This window comes from Bufo gargarizans, chromosome 8 (assembly GCF_014858855.1).
Source record: "Bufo gargarizans isolate SCDJY-AF-19 chromosome 8, ASM1485885v1, whole genome shotgun sequence".
Lineage (NCBI taxonomy): Eukaryota > Metazoa > Chordata > Amphibia > Anura > Bufonidae > Bufo > Bufo gargarizans.
In genome coordinates, this window is record NC_058087.1 from 190,056,011 (window position 1) to 190,072,070 (window position 16,060).

The following is a 16,060-nucleotide window of genomic DNA, read 5'->3' on the forward strand; positions in this document are numbered from 1 at the left end:
TCTGCTTAACTGCTCGCCACAGCAACTGCAGTGGTGATCAGGTGTAATTACAAGTATGGCATCCCCATTCACTTCTATGGGACAGCTCCTGACTGTTCACATGAATACTACAGAGCCATCCCACAGGAGTGAATGGGGGCGCCATACTTTAATTAAACTGCAATTGCTGCGGCGAGCAGCTATACAGCCGATCGGCAGGGGTGCCGGGTGTCAGACCACGGCCAATTTGATATTGATAACCTTTCCTGAGGATAGGCCATCAACAGTAAAAAGCGGACAACCCCTTTAAATTGAGCCTGTGCGACCACCTCAGTGAGCTGGACAAGAAATAAGGAAAAGAATAAACAGCAGGTGGCGCTGTACAGATACATTTTATTGAATAGCTCAGTGGCTATAATACACTTTTAATTACATACAATTACAAAAGCATTCAGATTCGTGGCACAACCCCTTGAAGCAGGGCACAGAACCGGATGATTGGAGGGAATAGATGGAGAGTAGGCCGGTGATACACTGGCTATAATGAGAAATCCGGAAGTATCTCAGCTCTGTACCATGAAGATCCATCTGAAGGCTCCACTGCCATCAGCGGGAACCTACCTGGGCCACGGCGTCTGTCCTTCCATGAGCTGCAGCCAGCGAGACGCTTGTATCCCCCGCCAGCGTTCTCCGCTTCCTATGTTTTCAAAGATTCAAATGCTCCATTCACTTCTGAGAACAGCCAACCAAGTGTGCATGTTGGGAGTTGTAGTTCCACAGCAGCTGGAGTGCCAGAGGCTGCAGACCCCTGGTCTATACACATCCACAGGAAACAACAGACATCCCTCTGCAGCACAGAACCATCCCCCACACACCCACTGCTCAGCAGCGCCCCCTACCTGTGCACAGACCACACGCAGCACCCGAGGGGAGTGGTACAAAATGCCTGCAGGCTTTAATAAATAGACGCACAATCCAAAACATCAGTTTTTCACAATGGCGGCACGAGAGGGCCGTCACCACGAGGTAATCGGTGCGGAGTAACTAAAACACAGGTCCTGGTGGAGGACAGCATGGATTCTACCCAGATATGGAAATTGCCAATATTCTTTCTGTACCAATTCCTTGCAGTTTTCAAGATCTCTGCTTGCTGCCACAGTCACTGTCTACTTCCAGGTTTTGTGACAGACGCAATGGTGCACAGTGCGTTACAGGACGGCTGTCAGCCATCGACCTGCGTCATTCACTGGCATCAAGCAGAGATCTTGAGAGAAGGAGAGTGCAAGGATGAGAGAGAGAGAGAGAGAGGGGAGAGAGAGAGAGGGGAGAGAGAGAGAGGAGAGAGAGAGAGAGAGAGAGAGAGAGAGAGAGAGGAGAGAGAGAGAGAGAGAGAGGAGAGTGCAAGGAAGAGACGAAAGTGAGAGTGCAGGGATGAGACAAGAAAGAGAAGGAGAGTGTAAGAAAGAAATGAGAGAGAGAGAGAAGGAGAGGAAGGAAGAGACGAGATAGAGTGCCAGGAAGAGAGGAAAAGAAAAGATAGTGTAAGACGAAAGAAAGAGTGTAAGGAAGAGAAGAAGAAGGAATAAAAAGGAGAAAAAGAAAGGGAGGGTCAGAGCAAAGAGGAAGACAGAGCAGGGGAAGAGAGAGAGGGGTTAGAAAGGGTGAGAGTGATGGTGACATTTGGGACCGGGGCAGAGACGGGTGATGTAACCTATGAGACGCTGCATGTTCTGGAGAATGACTTATTATTTTACAACAGATTTATATTAAGGCCTTCAGACGTCTTAGATGTCACCTTGTGACACCTTAAAAAAAATAAGAAAACCACTCACTGACCTGACCCTGCTGGGTCCTAGCTCCTACGCTCTGCCGGGGCAGCTAGAAGTCCCTGCGGTGACTACACACAACGGGCCGCTGCGCCATTCATCCCGGGGACATCACATGAGGGCAGGGGGTTCCCGACTCTGCAGTGCAGACCCCGGATGTAGCAGGGAACTAACAACATAAAATGGATGAAAAGGAGTCCACATGACTCACTGATAAAAGCGCGCCATCTCCTGGCAGGCTCAGGAAGCACACTGATGGCGGCCATCACTCTGAGTATAAACCAATATTAAGATTAGAGTTGGGGGGGGGGGACAGGACGTACCAATATGGGAAGCTCGGTGCTGAATGTCTGTCCCGTCCAGATGCTTGCCGAGAGCAGAACAAGACTCCGGACAATTCACGTCACTTTCTTTTTCACAGACCATCGGTTCGTTCAGCACGTTCCATCACTGTCAGTTTGGACAAACAGACGCAATCCACGTGTGGTGCGTTTTTCACTGATGGCTGCTAGAAACGCTGGGCAGGCGGTCATTTATTTTTCACACACATGAAAAACAGAAGGTGCACTGATGCCATGCGGACGGAACAAACTGACTTCCAGAACGATCCTGATTTGACGCGGATGGAAAAATCGGATGTTTTTACCCGACAGAACTAGGGCTCATCTGAACAAGCTAAGAATGGGAAAATCTCTTGCCATGCTGCCAGTACACACCAGAGGGCGCCAATGAGCTTCGACATACAAACCCTACGCTCAGCTGTATTCACAGGGGTGACCGCAGCCGGCCGGACAGTGAGAGTTCGTCTGCATCCAGTTCATAATGTGTTGAAGATGGCCACCGTGCCCACAGCCCTGGCACCAGACAAACAGGCCCTTCACCACATGGTGGCACACGGCACACATACTGGCGCACTGCCGGCATCTGGGAAGGAAGAACCAGACCAGGTTATCACTACGTTACACCCTCTGGTCATACGTTATCACTAGAGTTGAGCGAATCGAATCCAACAAAGTGGCATTCGATCCCGAATTTCAGGACAAATTCGATTCACGGCGAAGCCGAATTTTCTCCTGCTTCGTGGTAGCAAAAAATAAAAAAATCATACTTAACTAACTCCTCCATTTGCTCGCGACGGGCCCGGCTGCCGCCATCTTGATTGAAGATCTCAGCCGAAATCCCATGCGCGATGACGTACGACGTCACCACGCCAACCAGCGTGACAACGTAATCTCGGGCCGATCTTCAAGCAAGATGGAGGCAGCCAGCCCACCGCAAGCAAATGGAGGCGGCAAGTAGCATTTTTTTTTTTCTGTTAATTTTACACCGTTTTTACGCTCAGATTCCGCAATCGCGTATGAACGCGGCATCTGAGGGGTACAATTATGGGGAGTGGCGCTATCGCAACTCCCCGTCATTGCACCCGCCTACCCACTACGTCACGAAGCAAATATTTTTGTAAAATTCGGCGAAGCGGCCGAATCGAATTTTGAAGAAATTCGCTGATCTCTAGTTACCACATCTCAGTCATCACTGTATAGCGCCACCTCCTGTCCGCACTCACCGATCGCAGATCCAGCCCGTGTTGCTCATGGGCCGCTTGCAGTTGCTGCAGTTGATGTGGAGGGTGGTGGAGGCCTGGTTCATGCAGTTGATGGCGCTGGACGTGCTCAGTTTGATCACTTCATTGGAGACGTTCCACAGCTTGAAGCGTTGGAGTAGGTCGATGTAAGAGGTGAACCAGTGTTCCTGCGGAAGAGAGGCACAGATCTTACAAGGCGACCCGTGGAGGTGCAGCGCTGGACCGCTTCCCTTTTGTGCCGTTAAAATGGTACAGTACTTACCTGCAATTACCACTAGGGGGAGCACGGTACATACAGATTTATATAGTTGCCACTGAGCTCAATTCTAGCTGCATAAGGCCAAATGCTGGCTGTTAGCTCCCCCTTGTGGTGGCCGCAGGAAGCCACAATTATTAACCCTGCGAATATCTTACTCTTGCACACAATTAAGAGCAGGTGGAGTCCTTGGCTGTCAGGGCGGCCACTCAGATCATCCAGAGAACTATCACACAGATGACAATGGTGATGACCCCTCTTCAGATTGTTACCTGCATCTGCTCATCGATCTCCTTGCGGATTCGATCTCCCAACACAATGAGGACAGAGGCCGCCATCTGCACGTCTCCCTGCTCGGCGTAGTAACACAACATGTCCCGCACGGTGGGGTTGAAGAAGTCAGAAGGAAGCCTGTTCTCATACAAGGCATGGGAGATGGAGATGAGGGAGAAAGACTCTACTGGAGTCAGGGACACCGTCTCAGCCTCGTTGCCGCTCACGTGGGGAGAGTCCGCCTTATCCTGCAGGTGGTCCAGAGCCGAAGGGGTGTCTGTGATCTCGTGACGCAAGGGAAAACCTTCCTGGGGAAGAATATACTCCTGATCCTCAGCTGTAAGAAAAGGTAGTCCACTATAAGTAAGAAAACTCACTATTCTGCTGGTGCAGTCACTGTGTACATACATTACTTATCCTGTACTGATCCTGAGTCACATCCTGTATTATACTCCAGAGCTGCACTCACTATTCTGCTGGTGCAGTCACTGTGTACATACATTACTTATCCTGCACTGATCCTGAGTCACATCCTGTATTATACTCCAGAGCTGCACTCACTATTCTGCTGGTGCAGTCACTGTGTACATACATTACTTATCCTGCACTGATCCTGAGTCACATCCTGTATTATACTCCAGAGCTGCACTCACTATTCTGCTGGTGCAGTCACTGTGTACATACATTACATTACTTATCCTGTACTGACCCTGAGTTACATCCTGTATTATACTCCAGAGCTGCACTCACTATTCTGCTGGTGGAGTCACTGTGTACATACATTACTTATCCTGTACTGATCCTGAGTCACATCCTGTATTATACTCCAGAGCTGCACTCACTATTCTGCTGGTGCAGTCACTGTGTACACACATTACTTATCCTGTACTGATCCTGAGTCACATCCTGTATTATACTCCAGAGCTGCACTCACTATTCTGCTGGTGGAGTCACTGTGTACATACATTACTTATCCTGTATTATACTCCAGAGCTGCACTCACTATTCTGCTGGTGCAGTCACTGTGTACATACATTACTTATCCTGTACTGATCCTGAGTTACATCCTGGATTATACTCCAGAGCTGCACTCACTATTCTGCTGGTGGAGTCACTGTGTACATACATTACTTATCCTGTACTGATCCTGAGTTACATCCTGTATTATACTCCAGAGCTGCACTCACTATTCTGCTGGTGCAGTCACTGTGTACATACATTACTTATCCTGCACTGATCCTGAGTCACATCCTGTATTATACTCCAGAGCTGCACTCACTATTCTGCTGGTGCAGTCACTGTGTACACACATTACTTATCCTGTACTGATCCTGAGTCACATCCTGTATTATACTCCAGAGCTGCACTCACTATTCTGCTGGTGGAGTCACTGTGTACATACATTACTTATCCTGTACTGACCCTGAGTTACATCCTGTATTATACTCCAGAGCTGCACTCACTATTCTGCTGGTGCAGTCACTGTGTACATACATTACTTATCCTGTACTGATCCTGAGTTACATCCTGTATTATACTCCAGAGCTGCACTCACTATTCTGCTGGTGGAGTCACTGTGTGCATACATTACATTACTTATCCTGTACTGATCCTGAGTTACATCCTGTATTATACCCCAGAGCTGCACTCACTATTCTGCTGGTGCAGTCACCGTGTACATACATTACTTATCCTGTACTGATCCTGAGTTACATCCTGTATTATACTCCAGAGCTGCACTCACTATTCTGCTGGTGGAGTCACTGTGTATATACATTACATTACTTATCCTGTACTGATCCTGAGTTACATCCTGTATTATACCCCAGAGCTGCACTCACTATTCTGCTGGTGCAGTCACCGTGTACATACATTACTTATCCTGTACTGATCCTGAGTTACATCCTGTATTATACTCCAGAGCTGCACTCACTATTCTGCTGGTGGAGTCACTGTGTGCATACATTACTTATCCTGTACTGATCCTCAGTTACATCCTGTATTATACTCCAGAGCTGCACTCACTATTCTGCTGGTGCAGTCACTGTGTACATTACATTACTTATCCTGCACTGATCCTGAGTCACATCCTGTATTATACTCCAGAGCTGCACTCACTATTCTGCTGGTGCAGTCACTGTGTACATACATTACTTATCCTGCACTGATCCTGAGTCACATCCTGTATTATACTCCAGAGCTGCACTCACTATTCTGCTGGTGCAGTCACTGTGTACATACATTACTTATCCTGCACTGATCCTGAGTCACATCCTGTATTATACTCCAGAGCTGCACTCACTATTCTGCTGGTGCAGTCACTGTGTACATACATTACATTACTTATCCTGTACTGACCCTGAGTTACATCCTGTATTATACTCCAGAGCTGCACTCACTATTCTGCTGGTGGAGTCACTGTGTACATACATTACTTATCCTGTACTGATCCTGAGTCACATCCTGTATTATACTCCAGAGCTGCACTCACTATTCTGCTGGTGCAGTCACTGTGTACACACATTACTTATCCTGTACTGATCCTGAGTCACATCCTGTATTATACTCCAGAGCTGCACTCACTATTCTGCTGGTGGAGTCACTGTGTACATACATTACTTATCCTGTACTGATCCTGTATTATACTCCAGAGCTGCACTCACTATTCTGCTGGTGCAGTCACTGTGTACATACATTACTTATCCTGTACTGATCCTGAGTTACATCCTGTATTATACTCCAGAGCTGCACTCACTATTCTGCTGGTGCAGTCACTGTGTACATACATTACTTATCCTGCACTGATCCTGAGTCACATCCTGTATTATACTCCAGAGCTGCACTCACTATTCTGCTGGTGCAGTCACTGTGTACACACATTACTTATCCTGTACTGATCCTGAGTCACATCCTGTATTATACTCCAGAGCTGCACTCACTATTCTGCTGGTGGAGTCACTGTGTGCATACATTACATTACTTATCCTGTACTGATCCTGAGTTACATCCTGTATTATACCCCAGAGCTGCACTCACTATTCTGCTGGTGCAGTCACCGTGTACATACATTACTTATCCTGTAATGATCCTGAGTTACATCCTGTATTATACTCCAGAGGTGCACTCACTATTCTGCTGGTGGAGTCACTGTGTATACATTACATTACTTATCCTGTACTGATCCTGAGTTACATCCTGTATTATACCCCAGAGCTGCACTCACTATTCTGCTGGTGCAGTCACCGTGTACATACATTACTTATCCTGTACTGATCCTGAGTTACATCCTGTATTATACTCCAGAGCTGCACTCACTATTCTGCTGGTGCAGTCACTGTGTACATACATTACTTATCCTGTACTGATCCTGAGTTACATCCTGTATTATACTCCAGAGCTGCACTCACTATTCTGCTGGTGGAGTCACTGTGTGCATACATTACTTATCCTGTACTGATCCTCAGTTACATCCTGTATTATACTCCAGAGCTGCACTCACTATTCTGCTGGTGCAGTCACTGTGTACATACATTACTTCTCCTGTACTGATCCTGAGTCACATCCTGTATTATACTCCAGAGCTGCACTCAGTATTCTGCAGGCTTCATCTGAAGATTGCCTGCTCCCTAGCATTACAGGAGCACAGCTGAGCTGTCAGGGGTATGGCTGACTACAAGCTTGCTGACTGTTTCCAGCAGAATTATGACTGCACATATACAAATGACAGTTTTCGCGCCTTGCGGTTCCGTGCAGGTTACAGGCAGGGTAGGTAAGACTCACGGTGCGGATGATCATGGTCCACCAGGTACAGGTCATCCTCGTCTCCCTCCACGTCCCCCAGGAGGTAGTCAGCAGGAACGTCACTGCCCTCTGTCTCCTCGTTCTCTGAATACAGAAGGGTTAGAAAGCAGATGAGAGGCGGCGGGCGGCCGGGACCGTCCTGACAGCCCGGCCTCTCTCCTTACCCTCATTATTAATGGCTGCAGAGTCCATCAGTATGCTGTCCGCCCGGCTGTCTCCTTTGCTGTGTTCCAGCCAAGCCTCGCTGCCCACCCCCGCTGGCATTTCCTTCTGGTTAAAGCTGCACAGAGAAGGTGACAGTTAAAGGGACGGGCCTGGTGACACAGACGGGACACAGGAGGCGCTGGCACCCCACCTGTTCAGAACGGGCTGCGAGCTGCTGCTTTTGCCCAGGCTGTGGTTGAGATTTGTGGGGGGCACGGTGCCCGGGCTGCAGTAGATGATGCCCAGCATCGTCCACGTCTGAGCAACCTGGAAGGAAGAGTAATATAATGAGACGACTACAAGACCTCGGGTGTGATAAAGCTTTACAGCGGTGAACATGCTGGGAGTTGTAGTTTCCCAACAGCTGGCACCCCTGAACAGCTTTCCATACAGGTTTAAAGGAGTTTTCCGGGATTTTACTAATGATGACCTATCCTCAGTATGGGATCGCCGCGGCCTTCTCCCCGCTCACAGCGCCGCACATATATAGTGGTTGTGCTTGGTATTACAGCTCAGCCGCATTTGCTTCTATACAGTGTACGGCGCTGTGCTTGGAGAGGGCAGAGAAGGCCGCGGCGCTAGTGCCTCCTCATACCGCCGATTGTTGGGGGTCCCAGGTGTCAGACCACCACCGATCAGATACTGATGACCTATCCCGAGGAGAGGTGATCACTATCAAAATCCCAAAAAATCCCTTTAAAGGGATTTTCCGATTTTATGCAAATAGAGTTTATTTTCGTTCTTTGCCTTTCAGATTTCTGCTTGCTGGCAGTGAACAGAAACCTTCCTGATAATATACAGACACTGAAAATTCATTCTGACCTAATACTTTTTACAACTGATGTTTTGCTACAATGTACCAGTGCACAGAAAACGTCCAGTCCCCATCAGACATTGGACATGCCATCAATGTCAGATAGGTGGGGGGGGGGGGGGTCCCCCCTCTGGGACCTGCTGCTATCTCCAGAACGGGACCACCGGAAGTGAATGAAGAAGAACAGCTGCGTATTCGTGGCCGCCCTCCATTCATTTCTACAGGAGCTCTGACAATACCCGACCACTGGTTTGGCTATTTCCGGCAGAGGTGAATGGAGCGGTGGCCGCGCTTGCGCTGTGTTCTGCATTCATTTCTATGAGCCTTCCGAAAGCACACTCGCTCGTTTTTGGAAGCGAATGGAGAGCACGCCGCACATGATAGGTGTGGTATACAGAGGTGGGACTCGCACCTATATGACACTGGTGGCAAATCCTAGCAATATGCCACCAACGTCGAGGTGACACAACCCCTTTAAAGGGACCAAGCAGGGAAAATGCATGGAGTGCCCCCGCCCGACCACGCGAGTTTTCAGTGATCGCTCACCCCTTGAAGGCTTCACGTGGGCCAGCCCGTAACACACAGAGGTCGGAGGAGGGTCCACAGGAATGTTGTTTGGGGGGTTATGGATGGTGGAGTTCTCACAAACAGTACTTATCCGCTAACCAAGGGACAGGTGATAAATATCGGATCACAGGGCGGTCTGACCACTGGGACCCCCCGCGATCCCAAGAACATGGTATCCCAGAGCCCCCCCCTCTGAAGGGAGCGGTAGAGCGCATTTTGGACCGCCGCTACGTTCATTTCAGTCCAATAGAAGTGAATGGAGCGGTGAACGACCTGCACACTACCGTTCCCTTCAGAGAGTGGACTCGGGATCGGCGGTCAGACCCCCCCCATGATCCAATGTTCATTTTGTCAACAGGTGACAAATATTTTTCATGGGATAACGCCTTTTAAAGAGCGATCCTTTGCCCCCTCTAGTGTATGACCAGGTCCGCGCCCATCCCCCACCCTTCCGCTCACCTGCCATCTGTTCAGTTCTCGAGCCACTTTTGCATTGTGATCACAAAGTTCCGCCAGAGGCTTCCCAGCCAGAGCGTACCTCTCCGCCGTGGCCACGAACCAGCCCATGTCCTCGCCCCCCGCCTCAAATACCATCAGACCACTGGAGATGTTCTCAAACTGCTCCATGGGGTCTTGCTTCCTCAAGAAGAAGATCGGGTGCCGCCTGTCGTAGGGTTTCCTATTGGAGTCCTGGGAGGAGGAGGAGGAGGAAGAAATCAGGCTTTCCTTGGCTGCAAAAGCCAAATCTCCGAACAGTCCGTAGCAGAGGCCTTCGGGATTGGCGCGGTCTATCGGCCTCCTGGCGTCTCTGAAGATGTGCTGGTACAAGGTGCTGTCCTTAGATCCCGAGAGCAGGAAGTACGGGTCGTGGAGGTGGCGCCATACGATGCCCGTCGTCACGTCCTTGTGCTCCTCGAAAGTAGCGAACGGTATGAAAGGCCTGCGGACGTCCCACACGTAGATGTTATGGTCCACCATCATGGAACATGTTGCGAGGTGGTACTTCCTCTCAGGACGCCACTTCACCCGGGCGACGGAGGCGATGGTCTGTACGCAGTAGATCTCCTTGGCCCGGTTGGTGTTCATGTCCCACACTTTCACCATCTTATCACGCCCGCCAGTGGCCAGCCATCCCCTGCAAGGAAGGGATCAAAGACATAGTAGGTAGAAGGCAAGGAGGAGGGAGATGCAGCTGCAGGTTCTCAACGCTGTGAGAGGGGAGAGCGAGCAGCTGTAGCATCAGACCAGGAACAGACAACCTGTTCAGGAGGCAAGGGGGCGAAGACCACATACAAGTCTCAGGTAGGGTGTACAGAGGTCACCGACTGCGGGCGTGAACCTAGAGGACCACAAACACATCCTGGAGATAATCTCGAACGAGAATAGAGCCTCTATGTCCTACAATGTGATTCTGGGGTACCTACCTGTCCTCAGGGTGCCAGTCGCAGCAGAACACCGGGCCGTTATGGGCGGTAAACATGCGCTCAAATCGGTCCGGCCTTCGGATGTCCCAGAGTTGGACGTTTCCATTCTCAAAGGTGGCGGCGAAGGTGAAGTAGTCCCGGATGCTGAACTGGACGTCCCTCACACTCTCTGACTGACCTGGGGACGGGAGGAAAACAGTCAGAACGTCGGCACAGAGAATGACATTTTAAAGATCTCTGCTTGCTGTCGGCGGCGGAAAATCTGTACGGCCCTCGCCGTGCTCTCACAGCTGATGGGCTCGTTACTATGGTATCCCTCTGCGGACTCTGGACTGATACACTGTAACAAACGAGAAGACAGAACTGAGCAGCTGCTGAGTTTAGCTCACAGACATTTGCCTGAACCAGAAGCAACTGTAACAAACCCTCAGCTTTCACAAGTATTAAACAGGACCTCTCACCGCTCCTGACATGCCTGTTTTAATAGCTTTATGCATTCCTCATGTAATAACAATTCTGGAGCCTCTGATCTTGTTGGGCCCTTCCTTTATTATTTGCACTAGAAGTTATGAATGAATTGCTAGCAGTCTGCAGTAAGGGTACAGAGGGGGGTAACAGGTTGGGGGTTATCCTATCTTAGACAATGGGGGCATATCCCATCTCTGGGACCCGCACCTACAAGGAGAACGGAGTCAGGGAGAGTTGTGGCTGGAGGACCCTGGGCTCCGGGGTCTGTCCACCACCAGGCGCAGCTCCCCGCCTCTCCCACTGAAGTGAATGGGAGTGCACCGCGCATGCGCGGCCACCGCTCCCATTCATTTCTATGGGGCCCGACGGAAATAGACGAGCCAGCGCTTGGCTATTTTCGGCGGCTCTATAGAAATGAATGGAGGGCTGCGGCGCATGAGCCCTCCTCAACTTTCTCCGCTCCATTCTCCTTGTAGGTGCGAGTCCAGCACCTATCAGACAATGGGGGCATATCCTAGCGATATGCCCCCATTGTCTGAGATGGGAATACCCCTTTAAGTCTTTACATTTTTTTGTCAACCTCTGGAGGGGAACAAGACGAGATTCCCTGACGAGATTCTGGGGAGGAACTGAAATAAAAAGTCCATTAGACAGTTCAAGGTCCCTTTAGGCCCACTTACACGGCCGTAGTGCCGCTATGCCCGTTTTGCGGACTGGGCGCGTGAATTGTGCATCATAGTGCAGACCCATCGACTTCAATGGGTCCATGATCCGCAAGATATGGCGAAAGTTCAGACCTGTCCTATCTTCTGCGGAGAGGAGGCACCTGGAAGGGCTTCTGGGTGTTTCCATGGGCTCCGCAAAATAGGACAGGTCCAAACTTTCGCCATAGCTTGCAGATCACAGACACATTGAAGTCAATGGGCCCACACTACGATGCAGAGTTTAAATGGTTTGGAGACCGCAACACTGGCACGGCGGCACTACGGCAGTGTAAATGGGAACTTATCCACAGAATCGGAGCAAAGCATCTGATCGCCGGGGGTCGGACTGCTGGGACCCCCACTGATGACAAGAACGAGGTGTCGGAGTTCCCAGAGGAGGTCACACATACCTGCTGCCGCTCCATTCAACTCTATGGGACTGTCGAAGAGAAGCCGCGTCCAGCGCTCGCCTATCCCCGGCAGTGCCATACAGATAAACTAAGCGGCAGCGCAACCACCGTTCCAGCAGCTCATTCTTGTAATCTCTGGGGGTCTCACGTGTCAGACCCCCACGATCAGACACTTATGGACAGTGAAAAGTTCTTATAGTGGGACAACCCCTCCAGACAAGACTGAAACATTCCTTCAAGATCAGTTCAAGAAGCGTCCTCGGTCTCGCACGTAGATGCGTCCCGAGATATCGTAACCCAATCACCTGAGAAGGTGCTGACCGAGTCCTTCTTCCGGAGGTCAAAGCACTTCATGAATCCGTCCTGGGAGCCGCTGAGCAGCATGTAGACCTCGGTGGGGTGGAAGCAGACTTTATTCACCGTCCTCTTGTGCTCCGTAAAGAGTTGGTCCTGCTTGTTCCGGGACGGCTTGCCTAGGTTCCATGTCACCACCACGCCATTGGTGGCAGCCGTGGCCAGAAGGTTTTCATCCATCTGATGCCACACCACATCGGCACAGCTGAAATTGAGGGACGTCTTGCGGCCCACTCTCAGGTTCAGCTTCTCCACAAAGTGGTCTTCCTCCATGGAGTAGATCTTGAAGATGTTACGACCGGCCACCACCACTTGGGTGGCATCGCGGCAGACGCTTATGGCATTGGCGGGGGCATCGAGGTGACAGAACATGGTGCGCCCTGTCAGGGTGTTACCGCCTAGGGCCGTGGTGACCCTCGCCATCTTCTCCATGGCGGGTACCCGGCCGCTGGCCCCCTTCCAAACGCCGCTGAGGGTCTCCACAAGAGCGGTTCTACAGACCAGCGGTGAGAAAAACCATGCTGCTCCGCGAGCGCGACGGACGTTCCGGCGAGGAGCCGCCTCTGGTACAGATACTACACCGACCCTCCGAAGAACCGGACCTACAGAAGGAAGAGCAGAGGATTCTGGGATTAGTCTAATGAGTATGGAGGGACTAGAGGGCGTCCGGTGGAGTGTGCCGGGACTATGGCGGACTGTTCTCACCATGTCCACCAGATACCTAGGCAATCTGACAACTTTCTAATTTACATGCATTCACTAATCAGGTGGGGTTGTCAGGTTGTCAGCTCCCTTCCCCCAAACAGCAGAGAGGAAGAAAAAAAAAAAAAAGAAGAAGAAGAAGAAGAAGATACGGGGGGGGACACTACAACTCCCACACAATCAAATACGGGGGGGACTACAACTCCCACACAATCAGATACGGGGGGGACTACAACTCCCACACAATCAGATACGGGGGGGACTACAACTCCCACACAATCAGATACGGGGGGACTACAGCTCCCACACAATCAGATACGGGGGGGACTACAACTCCCACACAATCAGATACGGGGGGGACTACAACTCCCACACAATCAGATACGGGGGGGACTACAACTCCCACACAATCAGATACGGGGGGGACTACAACTCCCACACAATCAGATACGGGGGGGGACTACAACTCCCACACAATCAGATACGGGGGGGGGGGACTACAACTCCCACACAATCAGATACGGGGGGGACTACAACTCGCACACAATCAGATACGGGGGGGACTACAACTCCCACACAATCAGATACGGGGGGGACTACAACTCCCACACAATACAACTCCCACACAATCAGATACGGGGGGGACTACAACTCCCACACAATCAGATACGGGGGGGACTACAACTCCCACACAATCAGATACGGGGGGGGACTACAACTCCCACACAATCAGATACGGGGGGGACTACAACTCCCACACAATCAGATACGGGGGGGACTACAACTCCCACACAATCAGATACGGGGGGGACTACAACTCCCACACAATCAGATACGGGGGGGACTACAACTCCCACACAATCAGATACGGGGGGGGACTACAACTCCCACACAATCAGATACGGGGGGGGACTACAACTCCCACACAATCAGATACGGGGGGGGACTACAACTCCCACACAATCAGATACGGGGGGGGGGCTACAACTCCCACACAATCAGATACGGGGGGGACGGGACGGACTACAACTCCCACACAATCAGATACGGGGGGACTACAACTCCCACACAATCAGATATGGGGGAACAACAACTCCCACGGGATCAGATATGGGAAGAACTACTACTCCCACACAATCAGCAATGAGAGGACTACAACTCTCAGACTATGGAGGACTGACCTGTGCGGACATCTCTGGGAGACGAGGCTGTCTACAAATAACAACCAGGACGGCGCCGCCTGTGGCTGGAAACAAGGAGAAAAGTTGCAGGAGGGAAGCAAAAGGAGAGTGCACCCGCCGTGTCCGGCCACTAACCCCGGGAGAAGAGGCACAAAACCCGGGTCACCGGTCACTGACCACACCCCGCCAGGGCCACCGGGAACACGGGACACTCACAGGCTCGCACCTGACACCGGAAACAGCCGAAAGTGTAAATGGTCCGACGCTTATTTTCTTCCCCACATGCTCGGACATAAAAGAATAAAGGTTCCGCGCTCAGAGCGTTCCGCCCGCTGCATTGTGTCAGTCTATAGACGGGTCACATATCAGGACGTACAGTCTCCTCCCAAGTGTCCCTCTTTTTGATCCTTAAATTTCCCTCACGGTTTACTTTGCACCACGTGTACTGAACGTGTCCGGGAGACCACGGACTACAGCCAGAGAGCCCCCATAATGACAGGCAGGGTGTCCCCATAATGACAGCCAGAGAGCCCCCATAATGACAGCCAGTGTCCCCATAATGACAGGCAGGGTGTCCCCATAATGACAGCCAGAGAGCCCCCATAATGACAGCCAGTGTCCCCATAATGACAGCCAGAGAGCCCCCATAATGACAGCCAGTGTCCCCATAATGACAGGCAGGGTGTCCCATAATGACAGCCAGAGAGCCCCCATAATGACAGCCAGTGTCCCCATAATGACAGCCAGAGAGCCCCCATAATGACAGCCAGTGTCCCCATAATGACAGCCAGAGAGCCCCCATAATGACAGGCAGGGTGTCCCCATAATGACAGCCAGAGAGCCCCCATAATGACAGCCAGTGTCCCCATAATGACAGCCAGTGTCCCCATAATGACAGCCAGAGAGCCCCCATAATGACAGCCAGTGTCCCCATAATGACAGCCAGAGAGCCCCCATAATGACAGGCAGGGTGTCCCCATAATGACAGCCAGAGAGCCCCCATAATGACAGCCAGTGTCCCCATAATGACAGCCAGAGAGCCCCCATAATGACAGCCAGTGTCCCCATAATGACAGCCAGAGAGCCCCCATAATGACAGGCAGGGTGTCCCCATAATGACAGCCAGAGAGCCCCCATAATGACAGCCAGAGAGCCCCCATAATGACAGCCAGAGAGCTCTCATAATGACAGTCAGAGTGCCCCCATAATGACAGCCAGAGTGCCCCCATAATGACAGGCAGAGTGCCCCATAATGACAGCCAGAGAGCCCCCATAATGACAGCCAGTGTCCCCATAATGACAGGCAGGGTGTCCCCATAATGACAGCCAGAGAGCCCCCATAATGACAGCCAGTGTCCCCATAATGACAGCCAGAGAGCCCCCATAATGACAGCCAGTGTCCCCATAATGACAGGCAGGGTGTCCCCATAATGACAGCCAGAGAGCCCCCATAATGACAGCCGGTGTCCCCATAATGACAGCCAGAGAGCCCCCATAATGACAGCCAGTGTCCCC

At 51.2% G+C, this 16,060-nt stretch overlaps 1 protein-coding gene across 1 annotated transcript; it reads right to left on the bottom strand.

Annotated features, from left to right (window-relative positions):
• Window positions 1-1,461: 1,461 nt before the first annotated feature.
• WDR24 (WD repeat domain 24) lies at window positions 1,462-14,780 on the bottom strand. The gene is made up of 10 exons (XM_044303003.1): window positions 14,546-14,780; window positions 12,614-13,264; window positions 10,727-10,904; window positions 9,762-10,437; window positions 8,073-8,188; window positions 7,882-7,997; window positions 7,697-7,801; window positions 3,916-4,253; window positions 3,370-3,554; window positions 1,462-2,729 (listed from the first exon to the last, which is right to left on the bottom strand). Exons 2-10 carry the CDS (start codon window positions 13,092-13,094, stop codon window positions 2,561-2,563), a joined length of 2,364 nt encoding a protein of 787 aa, XP_044158938.1. The 5' UTR covers window positions 13,095-13,264; window positions 14,546-14,780; the 3' UTR covers window positions 1,462-2,560.
• Between the last annotated feature and the right edge of the window lie 1,280 nt (window positions 14,781-16,060).

Excerpts from the sequence above, each read along its gene's own strand:
- WDR24 (XM_044303003.1), bottom strand. The coding sequence starts at position 13,094 with ATGGAGAAGATGGCGAGGGTCACCACGGCCCTAGGCGGTAACACCCTG. Across the intron at positions 7,998-8,072 it reads TCGCAGCCCGTTCTGAACAG|CTTTAACCAGAAGGAAATGC; the intron begins GTGGGGTGCCAG and ends TTCTCTGTGCAG. Across the intron at positions 3,555-3,915 it reads AGATCGATGAGCAGATGCAG|GAACACTGGTTCACCTCTTA; the intron begins GTAACAATCTGA and ends TCTCTTCCGCAG.